Here is a 19,860-nt window from a genome sequence, read left to right as displayed (position 1 = left end):
AGCTTTTTTGAAAGAACTGCCAGGAGAATATTTGATATCAAAAAAGAACATCACCACTCATGCTTAATTTGTAAAAGATCACTTTGAAATCTTTTTGACTATAATAAAAATGCTATATTGGTGAATCTCCAACACTATAACTATCTCCATGGTTAATTAAGTTGTTGGGAATTCTATAGGTTGATTCTGTTTTACTTCTCCTAGAACTTAACAACTTACCACCACTGAACCATACTAAATATTCTGGAAGTTTCTGTTATCTAGGTGATAATTAGATGAAATCATTTCACTTTGTACATGTTATTCAGAGATCATGAATAGGAATAGAGAAAGTATGCACACAAAGTTATAAAGTTGTCAGTGGGCAGCAGATGGCGCTGCTCCCTCACAGCTCTTGTATCCTAAATGGATTTATTTCCTTCTTTGTGGGAATATGTGTGTTCTCCTCATTATTTCCATACCAAATCTAAAGACAGATCAATGTTAGATGATGTTAGAGTAATAGGACTGTACATAAATATTTAATGCAGTTACCGTACTCACAGGTGGTGCAGTGGTAGTGCTGCTGCTTTGCAGTAAGGAGATTGTGGGTTCGCTGCCCAGGTCCTCCCTGTGTGGAGAGCGCTTTGAGTAGTGAGAAAAGTGCTATATAAATGTAAAGAATTATTATTATTATTATTATTATGAGTTGTTCTCTGCCTCACTAGTCATTACTCTACCATCATCTTCAGCTCCCTACAAACCAGATAAGAATAAAATAAAAATGAAACAATGCATTTTATGAGCTGGAAATGATCTTTGTTCTGTTTACTTTTGCATTTAGTTTAGATACTAGATTGTATCTGTATTTTTTTTTTTTTTTTAGGTTTCTATTATTCCAAGGGGGAAAGGTTTGGGGTATGCTCAGTATCTTCCTAAAGAGCAGTACTTGTACACCAGGGAGCAGCTATTTGATCGCATGTGCATGATGCTCGGTGGGCGTGTTGCTGAGCAGATCTTCTTTGGAAAAATCACCACAGGTGCTCAGGATGACTTGAAAAAGATTACTCAGAGTGCTTATGCTCAGGTATCCTCCATTTTAGTTTGTTCAAAAAATATCAAATAAATGTTAGATTCCTGTTAGTTAACTTTCTATGGTATTGTTAAATGCTGATATACGACAGGTGTTCAGTTATAAACAGGACTTTTCATGCTCTATTCTTAAGAAGAGTGTAATGTAGACATGACTCAATGGACAAACATATGCATGTTTGAACTTGTCGTTAGTTGTGCTAGCTGCTCTTTCCCCCGTTCTTGTCAGTTGTAATCAACATGTCGGAGCAGGAGGTACACAGTAGTGCTTTTGACAAATAAAGGAGTCGTTCCATCTCAGATTTATCTTGAGACTTAAAAATCAGTTTGGGGTATTAGTGTCTCTCTCAGTCTAGAGTGTATGATTGGTGCAAGTCATTCAGAGAGGAACTGTCATCTCTTTGGTCCACTTAAGGAATTTTTAGGAGGGAAGAAATTCAAGTTGAACAAGAAGGTTATTGACACTGTTACAAGAATGGTTCAATATGCAGTCAAAAGATTTATATTCTTCTAGAATTAAGAAGCTTCTTGAGTGCTGGAATAAGTCTATTGCAGTGGAAGGAGACTACATAGAAAAATAGTGTGTAAGTTGTTTCATTGTATTTAGTAAATAAAGTGTAGCTCGTAAATTCCTGTTTATATTTGAACACCCCTATTATATTATATGGGTTTTGTGTGTTGCAAAAATAATTACCCCATCATAAATAATTTGACATTGTTTGCATTTAATAAATTCTTAAAACTATGGGAAGGTGTGAATACTTTTACAACACACTTTGTATTGGAACAGGACCAACCAGTGACAACAAAAGAATCTCCACAGTAAAAGACCAATCTACTAACAAACATGAAGGGCTGATGCACTAATATCAAAAAATGTAGGCATGTTAGTGAGCTAGAATCCACATGGGACATTTATCTTGTCTGTCCTGTAATATTGTGTCTATAAAAAGTATTAACCTTTTGGAAGTTTCCACATGTTGTTGTTATTATACAACACTGAATCACATTGGATTGGATTTGGCAGTGAATACTTTTTACAGGCATGGCATGTGTTTTTTTTTAAGAATTTTCTTCAAACATTCTATAATTTTATAAATACCCTTTTGATTTATTATAGCCCCTTTAAAATGGATTATCTGTTTTCAAAAGTATATTATTCATATTAAATATAAACTGAAAATATGACACAGATGAGCAGATTGGTTGAGTTTATGTTAATACATTAATAACCCAACTTACACAGCTAATGGGTTACACATAGTAGTTTGGTTATTTATATATATGTATTGTGTATATTTCATTTTGAACTGGTGTTTTTGACACTGTCTTCATAATTTTTTTTTTTGGGTGTAGGTTGTCCAGTTTGGTATGAGTGATAAGATTGGCCAGGTTTCTTTTGACCTTCCCAGACAAGGGGAGATGGTATTGGAAAAGCCCTATAGTGAAGCAACTGCACAGCTTATTGATGAAGAGGTCCGCTGCCTCATTAACTCTGCTCATGAAAGGACACTGAATCTTCTTACTGAAAAGCGGGAGCTTGTTGAAAAGGTGATGTGCTAAGCAAGTTATAAACATCCATGGGTAACATAAAAATCTCATCTGTTAACCTTAGTTTCTAGATTATTGAATCTTAAATAAATATTACTGTATGGAATCACAAATGCATTTCTAATTTTCATAGCACCCCTACAGTTAGTAGTTACTGTCTTGCTTAAATTAAGGACTTATGAACAAATATTGAAAACATTTAATGTGCAGACACTTTATTCAATTTAAATCCTTTCATCTCACCTTCTTAAACAACTTTTGTTGGTGAGAATCACAGTGGCAGCAAGCCAAGTGGGTCAGCCCAAACTTCCCTATCACTAGCTACAGGTTCCAGTGGGGAATTCCTTGGTGTTCATAAGTTGGGCAAGAGACACAGCTGAGATAAAAAGTTCCATACACTCATTTAACAGACATGTATGCCAGGACAGTATTGGGCTATCAATAATTTGTACAGCTGTACTCTTTTTGTGACAGAATGATTATACAATCTACATCTTTGTTACAAAAAAAAAAATCATACATTTTAGATGACAAGTTCTAATTTATTATGGGTTTTCTGAAATCATTCCATACAGGGTAAAAATAAACATTTAACACACCTAGTATTTAGTTATATGTCACTTAGCTTGTTTCACCCTGATCAGAAGCTTCTGGTAGACATCAAAAACATTTTTTGGGAAGAATTATGGTTAGATATTTGACCACTCTTCTAGGCAAAATTGGTATAATTGATTCAGATTTGTTGGTTTCCTGACATAGACCTGTCTTATGAGTACAGTTAATGCACTGAGCTCTTTGGATTTCCAATGAGTGCCTTAAAATGAGCAACACAAAGATGTGATTGATGTTCCATACTCAATCATGATCACTAACAGGCAGTTAAGAGGCACCAAATTAAAACACATTTTGGAACTTTTAGCAAGTAGGTATATGTATAGTTTTGACCCAGTGATGGTTTCAGAAAATCAACAATAAATTCAAACTTGTGTGCTACTTTTCTTGTTTTTTTTATATGTTGTGCAATCATTCTATCACAGAAAAAGAACAATTGTAGAAATCATTGAAAGCCCAATACCACCTTGATGCACTTGTCCATTGTACTTTTCATCACAGCTGTGTAAACCATGTAGCATGTCCTGGGTCTGACACATCCTGATGATAACACCAGAATGTAAATTTGAAATATATTTTGGTAAGTTTTCAGCATTATATAATGGTTTTATTTACATTTTCATGTTTTCTGTGGGAAGGTGTGTCCAGGCCTGTCATTCCTAATACTGTTTTGAAAACAAGTTAACATTAATAGCTTAGAATTGCCAGACTGTATTATCTGAAAGTTTGTTACTGATTAATGCAAGAGAACATGAGCTCTTTAGTGACACAGTAATGAATTTTTATCACAGTAAAACTAATTCTGTCACTACAGTTTATTGAGTGGAATGACAGTGAAGCCCAGTTTGATTGTTGCACATGAATGGATTTCATATGTTCATATAATATTCCACTAGGAGTTTGGGTTTCGTCCCACTATCCATGGATATGCTGTAAAGTTGACAGGCAGCAATAAATTGAAAAGGTGCAGTTATGAGTGACCGTACTTTGCAAAGTTGTCCTAAAAAATGTTGGTTCCTTTGGAACACTTTTAATTGCTATCGTAGGCTCAGGTTCCCCACAACCTTGCACTAAACAAAGCAGATCCAGTTTGTGAATGAAGTAATCCATCTAAAGGCATCCAGTCATTAACAACTTTGCCTAATAATGTTCAAGACCACAAGAGAAAACTAAATAAAAATGTGTCTATATGCTTCATGCATCAAAAATAAAATTTTCTGGACTATCACATGTTAAAAACAGACTTTAAATGTCAATACTGTCCATTCCTAAAAATAATGACTGTTGTATTTTGCAGTGTAGGTAATTGTTTTATGAATTATTTCTCTAGGTGGGAAAGAGGCTATTGGAGAAGGAGGTTCTTGAGAAAGCTGATATGCTAGAATTGTTAGGCCCACGGCCTTTTTTGGAGAAGTCTACATATGAAGAGTTTGTGGAGGGAACTGGAAGTTTTGAAGAAGATACCACTTTACCAGAAGGACTAAAGAACTGGGACATAGAGAAGAGCAAAAAACAATTTGATCCACCAGCAATGACACAAGAGAAACAGGCAGTGTAATTGGACACAAACGATAAAGTAAAAAAAAAAAAAAAAAAAATCAGCGAACAACACTGCCCATGTTTATATTGTGACAGTATAAGACATTTTTTTGATGTTCTGTTGAGCATATTAAAGGAATGTGCATTACATTGTTTTTAAAGTTACATAATAATACATTGGGTAGGACATCATTCCAAATGTGGCCACAGTGTAGCAATGGAGTACATTTGAATGTAATCTTTTTTTTTTTTTGGCTTGTTTGTAAGCAGGATTGATTGCTCATATAGAGTAATTTTACAGGAATACTGTGAAAATTAGTTATGTTGTAGTCAAAAGGTTTTTAAAACAGCTAGATAAATATTTCACTTGTAATGCAGTGTTACAGTATTAACAGAGATAAAGGTAAAAGTGTTCATTTAAAAGAAAATCCATTTTACAGATGAACCCATTAATCACTAAGACTTTTATGTTGTTTAACATGAAAGAAAATATGAGCTTCCAGTCTTTGTTCAAATGTACTTCATTGTAAAATGTATGCAGTGAAACCATAGCTATAATATTTGCATAGCATTTTGGTTAATTTATATACTGAAACAGTTAGGCAAAGGCAAAGTTCATGTCATTTTTTGACTATTCTTGACATGTTTAGATAAACATGACAGTGGTTCTTTTTAGCATTCCATAGGATAGATAAATTATTTATTATTAGCTCTATAGATATTTTAACTATGTACAGTGTTTGGAAAGATATTTACTTTTTCCATCCAATATCTAATGACTTGTAATTTGGAAGCCATAATGCCTTATATTTAAGAATATTTCAGTAATTCACTTTTTCTAGTACTTTTATTAACAGTTTCAGTTTCCTTGACTATTTATGACACTAGAGGGAGGAGTCGAAACCAAAGCATACAATCATTGAGAATATTTTGTGCTTTAGAGGTGGAAAATCCAGTTAAATTTCTAATCATTTTCCTTCTTTAATTATGTAATTATTCTGGGTCAATCATGTCAATATATTCTGATGGCGGTACTTTATGGTACAACCACAACAAGAAAAAAAAATCGCTTGTCTAAACTTTAGTTGCATAGTATAAATTCATCAAAACAGTAATAATTAAATAGAAAACATGACTTGGGTGGCATTCCAAATATAGATGGTAGAAAGAAACTAATCATTTCTTCCTATCTGGCCCACTTGAGTCATTTTTCTTTGCAGTCATGTGCTTTATTGTGAAAGGTCTTTGACTGGTATTGTTGATTTAAATTTGCATTCCGTGTCTTGAATCCAAAGGCCCCTTTGTAGTGTTGCTTCCTGGTAGGTCAGGGAAGTGCCCTCTTTATCCCAGTCAAGCCCAATTGAAGTGCCAGGCAACTACTGGGTTAGCTGCACTTCCATAAAGTCAGCAGAACTCCAGTATTCCCTCACTGGGTGGACTCATCAGGCCAGAAGTGATTCTAAAGTGAGGATACAAGTCTGGAGACAATTCATAGAAAAGTTTGTAGTTAAATAACAGGGAAATCCACTGCTGAAAAGATTTCACCCACAGAGCTCTTTACTAACGATCCACTCACAAGTCCTCCAGTCTGTACACTTTAAGCATTCGGGATTGCAGTATGCAATTTCTACTCATGCATTAGACAAATATATTAAATTAACTCTCTCTTGGGGAAAGAGAAAAGCAAAATGAAAAGAAAACTTGATGCTGGGGGAAAATACAAAGGTAAAATTCAATTCAGTTTTCAATTTAGAAGCTCAATAGCACAAGGAGTTTGTATTTTGTAATGAATGCAGAGACAGAAGCAACAGACAGACAGACAGACACACACACTTAGACCTCTGCAGGTACTACTTGGCCCCATGCAATATCATTTAACTGTAGCATCACTTTATGTTGTAACAACAGCAAATACAATTTAGATAAACATTGTATTCTGTGGATATACAATGTGTTAAAATGCTCAAGCTATATTCTGGTTTGATTTGTTTGAATTTCCAAGTACACAGTAATATGAACTTCCTTTAGTTATTCGTTTAGACATGCAGCCAGAGTGGTATCCATGTCATTAGGTTTGTTTTGAGTGCCAAAATAGCATTTCCTGTTGCTCTTCATCATTAGCTCTCTTAACGCTAGTCCTTTTCACCTCCTTTTGGGTGAGGTACAACACACTGTTTACTCGACTTAATATTTTGCAATTCATATTTTCGTGAACATAGCTGTCAGTTCTTTCAAACATACATCGTACACTTTTGCCGTAACTGTGAACAACAGCAACAGTGTATCATTCACTTTTAATTAACTTTAAATTTCAAAGTATAAAGTCATTTTAAAGAAAGGTTTATCCTTGCAACATCCATCCATCCATCCATTGTCCAACCCGCTGAATCCGAGCACAGGGTCAAGGGGGTCTGCTGGAGCCAATCCCAGCCAACACAGGGCACAAGGCAGGAACCAATCCCGGGCAGGGTGCCAACCCACTGCAGATCCTTGCAACAGGTTGTTTTTTTGTAACACATGCAGTGTGCAGATGCACATTTATATGTCTTTTAGAAGACTTTTTGGCTGTAGACAGTTCATCGTAATCAGAAGCTTTCTCAGTGTTGGAGCTGATTAACAAGACCATCATCGCTCGCTGCAGTTCAGAATCACCGCTCGTACCCTGAGTGCTGCCTTTATGAGGCAGTGGATGGGTTTAGAAATGTTACGCATTTAATGAACTAATTGTTGCCTCCTACTTTTAAGCAGAATTCACTCAATGTTGTCTCCAGACATTTATGTTATATGTGTGGTTCTGCAAGACTACTCACTGGGCATCATCCACAGGAGAGGAAATACAACACTGACACCTGTCCAAGCATGATCACCCCTGGTCAGCACCCTTGTGTAATTACAACTAGCTCTAATGGTTAAAAATGATGGTCCCTGCTCCCTACAGAGATGTGTATTCCTCTTCATAATCTTAACTCTCCTGAGTTACTTTGTTCCTCATATGGAGCTGCCATGCTTTCTTTGTCAGTAATATAATTTTATGTCATTGCGACCAATTGCTAGGTGTCTCTCTTTACTAAGAAGAGACCACTTTTCTTATTGTTGTGCCTTGCCTTGAAATCTTTCTTGCTACATCCCCACAGCAGGCCATCTGCACCAGTAGATTGTTAATCATTGTGTTTTATAGTCTGTATAGTGCAGTTTATGAAGGCAGAAACACATTAATCCTTTTGAGTTAATTAAAGTTTATTGTATCAGAATACCATTTCATCTCATATTGCCAATAATAAATCATAAAGCAATAGTAATCATACTAAAACGTATAAAATCCAATATTAACATTAAAGATTACATCTCATGGGTTTAATTAAGAATGTGGTAACTTTTTAGCAAAATCATTTTCCTGAATTTTAACATTTTTTATAAAGGGCTTTTTAAACATTATGTGCCTTTATAGCTGAAACAGGTATTTAATTTTGGATTTTGAACAAATAATTGTAAATATTGCTTGAAATGAATGCCCATAAAACTAGAATTTAATGTTCAAACAACAATTTAGTTCTTCAGGATCTCAAATCAAGTGTAAAAAAATAAATAAATGGTGCTGATTAAAATGGACCATTTGAAAGTATCATCTCGATGTGTGACCAATTAGCTACACATATATAATGAGCCAGCTTTCATCTTACATTTTACGCCTTGACCTTCTCCCCACTGGAATGTTTATTATTTCATTTTGTAAGTATTGATACTGGTGGGTGTGTGGGGGATCTGCTGAGATAACCAGTTGATTATCCCTGGTTGGAGCAGTCACTTTGTTTAAAAAAAAATAAAAGTTAAATGTTTATAGTTTGTCTTGGCTTCTGCATTTACATTTGCCAATGTCTGTGTAACAGTGTTTTAAAATTGAAAAGAGCATTTGAGCTTTGAATGAAACAACTGACACGATTCTCCCTGAGTGAGCCCCCTTGTGTATTTCTTGTACTGGTACCTTTTCTGAATTTGGTGAGATCGCAATTTGTGCTGATCAGTCAGGAAGATGACTAGACATGGTGTATTTTTTAAAGTGTAAATTGCAAAAGCTTTTTATGCAGTTTATGTCATCTTAGTGGAGGGTTTCCTTTTAAGCTTAGAGATTATGGATTCCATAATGAAGAGGATTTAATTAAAAAGAGAAAGTTGAGAGAAACCTGCAAACATTTCATGAAAAATCAGGAAGAGCAAGACAGCAGGCACTTATTGTTATGATTGAGCACTGCTCCATTCCCAGATTGCTCTGAGAAAAAGCTTAAAACAACCAAATTTAAAGGATGAGCTTGCATAGGATAGAACACAAGGAGAAAAAGATGAGATAAGTCATAGGTCACGGACATACTGTCTCTAAAGTTGGCATACGTGTGTTCAAGGTGCATCATTAATAAAGTATCTATCTATCTATCTATCTATCTATCTATCTATCTATCTATCTATCTATCTATCTATCTATCTATCTATCTATCTATCTATCTATCTATCTATCTATCTATCTATCTATCTATCTATCAACTCCTGGGTCTCCACGGTAGTCATCAACTAGTGTGGCCTTTCTCAGTGCATTCCCGTTTACTGGTAACCTTAAGGTGCTGCATGGCTGCTCAACTCTGTTGTTCCATATGCAAAGAGTGATCAAAACATTTTTATAGTTTTACTTATTACGAGAAACAACAGTAAAGCCAAGCAAGTTTTATTTTCCTATATAGATGTCTTCTATGCCACTCAGAAAAGACATTTGGTCTAGCTTGTGCATTTACTCTTTAAGGCTGACTTGACGTCTTCATCATTGGCATAGTGCATGTCACAGAGGTAACCCTTCAGACTGAGTTATGAGTGGCCCAGTAGGGGTTCACAGGATGCCTGTGTCTGAAGAAAAGAGTAAGGGTGCCATTTCTTAGAATTCACAGTTTTGCTGAACAGTCTTTGAAGCCGGTGGGTGCAGTGTGAGTAAGGTGCCTTGTTGTGAAACTGTAGAGAGAATGCTGAAATCCACACTGTTTTTCCCTGATTGGCTTCCACAAATTCCAAAGCAAATTTGCATTATAGAACTGGTTATGTTTGTGTTTTGAGGTATGCAGTTAATATAGTCTACATCCTCAACATCATAAAAGAGTGTGAAAATGTTTTTTGAATTTTTTGGGAGTGGAGAATCATCACACTCCTATTATTCTGGCTGTTGTTTGGACTTTTGATCTTATTGATGTATCCATGGGTTTTATTACTAGTTACAAAATGTTTCATAACTCTCACCCAGTCTGAATTCATTAGCTCAAGATTCTCCTTTGATCATTAGATAATTGATGGTGATGATTCATTTCAGGAGTAAACATTATTGGCACTCAGCATGCACACTCCTTACTCATGTTTTAATAGTTCAGGAGGCTTGGAATGAACTGACCTATAACTCATCTCTATAGCACCTTATGATTCCCTCTGAGTCAAACTTTGTTATGATTTTGGATCCTTAAATGCCTCCATTGTTTATTTTCATTGTTAGGACTGCCTCCAGTGTTAAATTTTCAGAATAACAAATACTTTTGTTGGCCCAGACAAACATTCATACAACATCATGTTTAACGGATTTTGTTTTAACAAAATGTAAATTTCAATATAACAAACTTTTTTTTAACCAAAAATGGCCACCAAATATAATAATGTGATACAAAAAATATTTAATGCCACGCCTATGCTTTCACTGAGTCTCGGGAACCCTGCAACAGACTGTCTCTTTTTAAATTAAGAGAAAGTGACAGTCTTTTGTGAAATTTACAGTCTCGGGCAGTCTCTGAGAAAGTGTAGGTGAGACATTGTACACATATAACCGAATTCTGAGTCCATGCTCCACCATGTGTCTACATGGGTAGTTGTGTCGTGTGCAGATACTGTACTGTTTGAGTTTCATAGCGCTTCTCAAAATTTTCTTTGCGATTAACAAAAAAAGTGAGAAATAGTGTGAGTATACGCTGAAAAAAACAGTTGCATCTAACATCTCAATTTTCGTTCTGTATTTATACCTTATTTCTATAAAAAATAAAAGTTACATTTAATGTCTCATTTTCAAATAAAATATTTTTTGCAGTATAAGAAGCGCTGTTTTGTTTATGCAGGTATTGTCAAGCTTGGGTCACAGAGTTGCATGAGAGTCAGGAAAGTGAGTCCAGGTTTCCAAGGAAAATACAAATACTTTATTACTGTACAGATACAGTCTCAAGACTTCATTCAAAACAAGAGCTGTTACTTCAGTACTCAAGCACACGAGATAGGAACCATGTCCTGCATTAGCTACCATCTTTAGGACAAAAGTACACCAGCGGCTCAGAGTCCCCGCTCTAGCCGACCTGGAGAGTACAAGGAAGATCAGGTGAAAGCCCAGTGTTAAATGTTCTATACGTGGTTCGACAAGCATGTAAGCCTGATCCTGCAGAGGACAACCAACTATTTTGCCCTTGATTTACTATTTACCAGACACAGCAGAGCAGCTATGGAGCGGTCCTTGCACCTCTGCCGTTAGAGATGGCAAATCACCTGCGACCCTGGTCACAATAGTATATGAGTTTTTCTTTATTTTCGTTATATCGAAATTTAGTACTGTGTGTACGACTGATTTAATGACATAAATAAACGGAAGTGCTAATTAACTGTATAATATTCAATGTTTTTATGAAGTTGGACAGCCTCAAGCTTGACAGACCAGCCCCAAGTTTCCTAGTTGGAAATTAATGGGGTGTTCCAGTTGCAAATTCCCACTAGAAACTCTGGAAATTGTGACTTCCCACTTCTAACAGAATGCAGCAAAACAAATGCACTGGACCCAAAATCATGACACTGTGGTGGCAACACTTTCATATCTCTTCGATTTTTAAGGACAGCTTGGGCTTAGGTCATATTCAAAAGGTGTTCTACCATGTCAGAATTCTCAGCCACTTTTTTCCTGGCTGTACCATAGGAATGAACTGATCCTTGTCATTCTAACTAAGTGAGAAGGAATAGCACAATACTTGATTTTGCTGTTTTCAACATCCATGTTAATGTGTTTCTGAAATGAGGACCATTAATTATAAACCACAAATGCTAAGAACTTGTAATTCATATGACACAGATGCTAGTCCTTGGTCATTTCCAAAGTGAGCAGAACCCTTTTCAGTTCTTACACAAAACTTTTTCGATCGCCTCTTGTTTTTGGCAGCATTCTTGATACTCCTTTATGTACCTCAGCAAACACATGTTGAGGTGGAAACCTAGAAGTGGTCTGTTTAGAAGTAAAGAATCTCCCAAATAATAACATGCCCCGGCAGAGCATCAGAAGCATTCAATCCATGTTTTTTGGGTAAAGTAGACCGCCTTTGATAACATAATGGCTAAAACAGTGATTGACAAATGGGTGAAGCTATAAGTTAAAAATCTCTGTATTATGTTTTTATTGCAGTATGAAGACACTAATCAACTGTACCAAAGGTGCTGCACATAAACAAGGTATCTTCAGCATTGCCCATGTTCTTGAAGTAAGCTGCATACGTTATTCTAATATTTTTAGATTGGTTAAATATAAACCTTAAAAGTATTAGGATATAAAATGATGTCTGAGATGAAAAATTTATTAATATAAAAATATTGATATGAATTTGTAATCACATTTGTGTTCTTTATTATTAGATGCATTAGGTAACTTTCATGCACAACTGCTTGCCCAGAGTCTCTTTTGAGTGTTGTTGTGGTCCCACTTGTAAAAGACATGCAGTTCCAAAGTGGCACAATGCTTGTCATTCCATCCAAGGCTCATTTCTATCATAAGGTATTGGAAAAAAGAATAAGTAAATGAAAGGTTTTTGCTATTGTTTCATTCAAACCGTGGTTCAGATGCTCAGAATTAGCAACACTATCAGTTTAATCATCAATCTGCCAATTTTAATGTTATCTTATAACAATGTTGCTTTAATTAATTTGTCTGATTTGTTTTTCATTTCTGCATTTCTTGAATTTCCTATTAATGGCAAAATTGGAGTTGGATTTTATGTCAACGTGTGTCTTAAAACCACTGTTGTATCTCCATTTCATAGATGACAACTTTATAATCTGGACTGTGAGTGAGAAGGACCTCCTCCATTATCAGAAGAAATACAGTTCTTTCCTCCTCAACAAATTACTCAAAAACAGAAGTCTGCTTCCTTGACACCACCATTCACCTCTGTTTTCACAAATCAACAGAGACGGACATACCTGAGAAGTGATAGCTTCCATCCCAAACCTATAAGGCTCTCCATCATTTTTAGCCAAGCAATACATTACAATCGTATTTATGCAGACTCGACAAACCGGGATAAACAACTGCAGGAGCTTAGACAAGACTTCATTAGACAAGGCAAAACAATGGACACTCGAATAAGAGGAGCTCCTGGCATATAAAAACAAAAAAAGACAACAAGAACTGCACACCCCCTTGTTATCATCTGTAGCCCACATCTTGAAGCGCTTCACAAATTATGAAAGAGATTCAGCCCTTACTAAATAATAATGAAATGCTGGGAGATGTATTCCTAGATTCTTACCTCCTGGCATACAATACAATCACCAAACCTGCAGCAACTAATTGTTTGAAGCACCCTGAGTGAACCAACAGAAAATGGTACATCTCCCTGCCTACAAGAAAGATGTGAAACGTGTGCTCACATTTATAATACAGATTTTGTAGTTATACCACACAGCCAACAAGAAGATCTCATAAAGAAATCATTTACCTACATATCATCTAATACAGTCTACCTAATTCTGTGTATGAAATGTTCCAACACTTCATGCTTTGTGGGAGTTGGGGACTAGAGAAACACTCCGCCAAAGAATGAACTTACACAGGTTCTACATTAAGCATGGCAGCAGTGATGTTCCTGTAGGAGCTCACTTCAACAGCACTGGACACGGTGAGAAGGACTTTAAAGTCTCTGTGCTTATGGGGAACTTCAAAATACAGCAGGAGAAAAAGGAAATGGAAGTTAAACTGATGATAAAAATAGAGACAAGAATTTTATGTCTGCCTGACTGACACACAGAGCTGGTTTTAGGATTTTTGCTGCCATAGGCGAAGTTGTAAATGGCGCCCCACCACCCCCTTTGTTTTGAGAGGAATCATCACTGCTAGACCTGTACGTTGAGACCTGGAGACAGGACTGGGGACAGCAAAATATTTAGGACCTCAAATTCACAGTTTCAGAATGTCGAGTTATAGCAACATCTGTTTAAAAGACTGTCTCAGAAAAATACACTCTTGAGGTATGCCGCTTCAGAAAGCAAGTAGGAATCGGGCTGAACTAGTAGTCTTTATTTCTTTTAACGTTTCTCTAAAGTGCATTAAGAAAGAATTGCTTAAGTTATAGAAACTAAATTGCAGTTTTAGCAATAGTTATTTATTTAAACCACCAGCTAAATGTGTGCCTATTGATGATGGTGACATTCTACATATAATTTTTTTTTTTTTTTGTATTAAATGAGACATTATCATGACATATACATGTTGTTTAAATTAAATAATTTGAAAAAGACAATATAATGATTATCTTTAAATAGGAATCTTTAACCACAATTCCTATTTACCGTATGCTCATGTATGTACGTAAATAGTGCAATTTACCTATCCAAAAAAATGCACGACTGCTTTACACAGGGTGAATCTCATAAATGATGGTGAGCAACCAAGGACAATATTTGCTAAGTTTTAATCCAAGTTTTAATTTATGTCTATATGGAAGACAATCACAATTTGGGTTAAATCGACTTTTAGCAATTCATACAAGAGCTCATTTAATTTTATTTCACCATGTCTGTATCTTCTATGCTACAGTTTAAGGATTATTATTATTATTGGCATCATCCTCGTTGTTGTTGTTCATGCTATTTCGGGACTGTGTAAGTTGTCAGACTTTTAAGACCAAGCATCGCTAAAACAATATAATCGGACATTCGCTTTGAGTCCAAGTGTTCATAGATCTGTATTGTTTAAAAAAAAAAAAATGTTGAGTCATCCATGGCTGTTTCTGGGCAACAGATTGGGCTATGCATAGTGCAAACGTGCAGGCACTGCTGAGGCACAGAACATGAAGATTTCTTTGTGTTGTCCGGTCCAGACAAATGTTTCTAAACAAAATCCATCCATCCATTTTCCAACCCGCTGAATCCGAACACAGGGTCACGGGGGTCTGCTGGAGCCTATCCCAGCCAACACAGGGCACAAGGCAGGGAACCAATCCTGGGCAGGGTGCCAACCCACCGCAGGACACACACACAAACACACCCACACACCAAGCACACACTAGGGCCAATTTAGAATCGCCAATCCACCTATCCTGCATGTCTTTGGACTGTGGGAGGAAACCGGAGCGCCCGGAGGAAACCCACGCAGACACGGGGAGAACATGCAAACTCCACGCAGGGCGGACCCGGGAAGCGAACCCAGGTCCCCAGATCTCCCAACTGCGAGGCAGCAGCGCTACCCACTGCGCCACCGTGCCGCCCTCTAAACAAAATAAAGATAGTAATCTCTACATGGGGCTGCAGTAATGCACGGTGACCACTAGAGGGTGTTCTAGGCGCTTGCCTGGACCACCAATGCCCAGAAATGGCCCTGGTGTCCCAGATGAGTTGACTACAGATCCATATTGTAAGGAAAACTCATCAAAAACTTCAAAAGACTTTGTTGGACAGTTATCTTAACAAAGCATCTTGACTATACATTGTTCTCCTCTCCTGCTAAATGAATCTTAGGCTGGAGATATCTGTTCATTTTTTACATTGAAGGTGACCCACCTAAAGGTTTTCCAATGCTGTCTCTGTCCTAGTGTCTATATAAACACAGGGAACTCCAGTTTCTGTACTACAACATGCCTGAAGAAGGGGCCCGAATACATCGAAAGCTTGCATGTTTGTAATCTGTTCAGTTAGACAGTCAAAGGTGCCATTCTGCTTCACTTCTCATTGAACTTCAAGATGTTCATTTCACCGAGATCCCAGATGTGCATCAGGCTTGGAGCAAGAACCCACCTGGAAAAGAGTGCCACTTTGCCAGTGGGTACACCAAGCTGTATAAGAACCAGTTTAGACTTGGGAATGAGCCTTCCAACCAGAGATGCAGATGCAGGGAGTCGGTGTGGATATCCCACGGTTGATGGATGAACCCTGGATAAGCAGGTTAAGAAAATGAATGGATGGATTGTTTTATTAGATATTCTTAGTAGAAATATTTCTCATGCCTTTTAATGGAAGAGTAAAATATAAGTGTAATTTTCAATTTACTTATACAATGAGATTGTGTTTAAGTTGTGATTTAGTGCTCTATACCAGTGTTTCCCAACCTCGGTCCTGGGGGCACACTGTGGCAGCAGGTTTTTGTTCCAACCAGCTTCCATTTTTAATTAGACTCCTAATTAAGTGATGTGTTATTTCCCAAGTTCTGTTTTGGGAACAACATAGAAGTTAAAAAACTAAGTTTGGTAAAAAAAAAAAAAATATATATATGTTATATATATTTATATATATATATATATATATATATATATATATATATATATATATATATATATATATATATATATATATATTAAAATGTACCAAGCAGTTATATGGGAATAATGTGTTTTTTCTTTTTAACAATACTTTCATCTTGATTTTCATTCTACTTTTCTAGGTGTTCTAAATGTTTAATTAATCCACTAATTAGTGGGTCTGATGCTAAAGTAGTTGCAGCCTTTGATTATTCAGTGTTTTTTGCCAGCGTGTCTGCTCTGCTCATTTTTAATTGTCATTAATAAGATACAACGAAGGGGAAAAACTGCACAGAGAAAGGGCAAAATATAATTAAATCAACAAAAGAAGAGTTAAGCATTTAAATCTATAGCAAATGCAGAAATAATTAAAAATGTCTTATAAATGTAAAAATCATGCTGCTGTGCTTTTTTGAATGTAGAATAAAAGAAAAATAATACCAGCTAATTAAATGAGATCAGTGTTATATCAGGTGTTGTCACTGATTAGGAATCTGGTCTGAGGTTGGGAAACACTGCTCTATACGATGTAAATATATTTACAAAGTATATTTTTTAAGAAACTATTCTAACAAACCTAGCACTAAAGATAAAAAAACTGTGTGCATTAATGTCTGTAAATGAGTATTCTGCTTCCAAGCTGATAAAGAAGTCCAGGGCTGTTTTGCTACTCCATTGATTTATAGCTGTTCATTGAGTTATCCCAGAAATATCCAACGTTCATACTTGCCTTTGGTTTTGTACAAAAAAGAATTTTCCCTCAAAACTTGTTGAGATTTTGTATATGTTTCTCCCAAATTCAACACACATTTTTTAAAGGAATTCCTTCAGATGCTGATCCTTGTTATTATAATTCTATTGTCACGATTTCCCCTTTTTACTGTTTGAAAGAAATGACCGGAATTGGGGACTCCAAAATTAGGTTGTGCTTACATGTAGGAAGGCAGTTTGGTGCAGTGGTTAAGGGTTTGGACCTCAAACCCTGAGGTTGTGGATTCAAACCCCTCCACTGACACTGTGTAACCATGAGCAAGTCACTTCACCTCCTTGTGCTCCAATTGGAAAAACCAAAAAAGAAATGTAACCAATTGTATGTCAGATATTGTAAGCCGCTTTGGATAAAAACGTTGGCCAGATATGTACATGTACAGTGGAGTGAAGTTTGCATTTTGCTTTCTTGCAGCCTTGTGTTAAAATCATAAAATAATTTGAATGCATTTGTTCCTCTCATCAAAAAAAACCCCAGAATGAAAAAGCAAAACTGGACCCGAAAACAACTGTCCTACAACAGTGTCCATCCAGTTTGACAGAGCTTGAGGGGGATCTGCAGAGAGGAACTCTGGTAAATCTCCAAATCCAGGTGTCTGAAGCTTGACGACTTCAGGCTGCCAAAGGGGCTGCAGCTAAGTACTGCGTAAAGGGTCTGAATGCTTGTGTCATTGTGATAGTTCACTGTTTTTTTACATTTAAATTATTTGCAAAAATGTCAGCAATCCTGTTTCACTTTGTCATTGTGGATTATCAAGTATTGCTGTCATGTCTCAGCCAGAGTTCTTCCCCTGGCTGGGTTTCTAATTCATGATTTCAGTCTCTTTTGTTTTTTATTTATGTTTATATGCATCGCTTTTTTCCCCTCCTTTAACCGTCACCTTATCGTGGTGGAGGGGTTTGCGTGTCCCAATGATCCTAGGAGCTCTGTTGTCCGGGGCTTTATGCCCCATGTAGGGCCACCCAAGGCAAACTGGTCCTAGGTGAGGGATGAGACAAAGAGCGGTTAAACAAACCTCCTATGAAGAAAAACAATTTTAGACGGCGTTTTCCCTCGCCCGGATGCGGGTCACCGGGGCCCCACTCTGGAGCCAGGCCTGGAGGTGGGGCTCGATGGCAAGCGCCTGGTGGCCGGGCCTGCACCCATGGGGCTCGGCCGGGCACAGCCCGAAGAGGCAACGTGGGTCCCCCTTCCCATGGGCTCACCACCTATGGGAGGGGCCAAGGAGGTCGGGTGCAGTGTGAGTTGGGTGGTGGCCGAAGGCGGGGACTTTGGCGGTCCGATCCTCGGCTACAGAAACTGGCTCTTGGGACGTGGAATGTCACCTCTCTGAAGGGGAAGGAGCCTGAGCTAGTGCGCGAAGTTGAGAGGTTCCGGCTAGATATAGTCGGACTCACCTCGACGCACAGCTTGGACTCTGGAACCAATCTCCTTGAGAGGGGCTGGACTCTCTACCACTCTGCAGTTGCCCCCGGTGAGAGGCGCCGAGCAGGTGTGGGTATACTTATTGCCCCCCAACTTGGAGCCTGTACATTGGGGTTTACCCCGGTGGACGAGAGGGTAGCCTCCCTTCGCCTTCGGGTGGGGGGGACGGGTCCTAACTGTTGTTTGTGCGAATGCACCGAACAGCAGTTCGGAGTACCCACCCTTTTTGGAGTCCCTGGAGGGGGTGCTAGAGGGCATACCTTCTGGGGACTCCCTCGTTCTGCTGGGAGACTTCAATGCTCACGTGGGCAATGACAGTGAGACCTGGAAGGGCGTGATTGGGAGGAATGGCCCCCCTGATCTGAACCCGAGCGGTGTTTTGTTATTGGACTTCTGTGCTCGTCACGGATTGTCCATAACGAACACCATGTTCAAGCATAGGGGTGTTCATATGTGCACTTGGCACCAGGACACCCTAGGCCTCAGTTCGATGATCGACTTTGTGCTCGTGTCGTCGGACTTGCGGCCACATGTCTTGGACACTCGGGTGAAGAGAGGGGCGGAGCTGTCAACTGATCACCACCTGGTGGTGAGTTGGCTTCGATGGTGGGGGAGGATGCCGGTCAGGCGTGGTAGGCCCAAACGTGTTGTGAGGGTCTGCTGGGAACGTCTGGCAGAGCCCCCTGTCAGAAGTAGCTTCAACTCCCACCTCCGGCAGAACTTCGACCACATCCCGAGGGAGGTGGGGGACATTGAGTCCGAATGGGCCATGTTCCGTGCCTCTATTGTTGAGGCAGCTGACCGGAGCTGTGGCCGTAAGGTGGTCGGTGCCTGCCGTGGCGGCAATCCCCGAACCCGCTGGTGGACACCGGCGGTGAAGGATGCCGTCAAGCTGAAGAAGGAGTCCTACAGGACCCTTTTGTCCTGTGGGACCCCGGAGGCAGCTGATAGGTACCGGCAGGCCAAGCGGAATGCGGCTTTGGTGGTTGCTGAGGCAAAAACTCGGGCGTGGGAGGAGTTTGGGGAGGCCATGGAGAATGACTTTCGGACGGCTTCGAGGAGATTCTGGTCCACCATCCGGCGTCTCAGGAAGGGGAAGCAGTGCAGTGTCAACACTGTATATGGTGGGGATGGTGCGCTGCTGACCTCGACTCGGGATGTTGTGGGTCGGTGAGGGGAATACTTCGAAGACCTCCTCAATCCCATTAACATGCCTTCCAATGAGGAAGCAGAGCCTGGGGACTCAGAGGTGGGCTCCCCCATCTCTGGGACTGAGGTCACCGAAGTGGTCAAAAAACTCCTTGGTGGTAGGGCCCCGGGGGGGGATGAGATACGCCCGGG

General features: G+C 38.5%; 1 protein-coding gene across 2 annotated transcripts in view; it reads left to right on the top strand.

Annotated features, from left to right (window-relative positions):
• The window catches only part of afg3l1 (AFG3-like AAA ATPase 1), a 65,160-nt gene extending 56,542 nt beyond the window's left edge, over window positions 1-8,618 (top strand). The window contains exons 15-18 of one of the 2 annotated variants that reach the window (XR_007935743.1): window positions 866-1,066; window positions 2,428-2,622; window positions 4,565-5,417; window positions 5,450-8,618. Coding sequence is in view for 1 of the 2 variants with exons in the window: in XM_028809847.2 (XP_028665680.1) it covers window positions 866-1,066; window positions 2,428-2,622; window positions 4,565-4,792 (624 nt within the window). In the remaining variant the exon portion in view is untranslated. Of the gene's footprint in view, window positions 1-865; window positions 1,067-2,427; window positions 2,623-4,564 lie in introns of both variants that reach the window. The other variant, XM_028809847.2, reaches the window with a different exon arrangement.
• The last annotated feature ends 11,242 nt before the right edge of the window (window positions 8,619-19,860 follow it).

The sequence above is a fragment of the Erpetoichthys calabaricus genome, chromosome 9 (genome assembly GCF_900747795.2).
Source record: "Erpetoichthys calabaricus chromosome 9, fErpCal1.3, whole genome shotgun sequence".
Lineage (NCBI taxonomy): Eukaryota > Metazoa > Chordata > Cladistia > Polypteriformes > Polypteridae > Erpetoichthys > Erpetoichthys calabaricus.
Note: the sequence above shows the minus strand (reverse complement) of the source record. Positions and strands in the feature narration are given on the sequence as shown.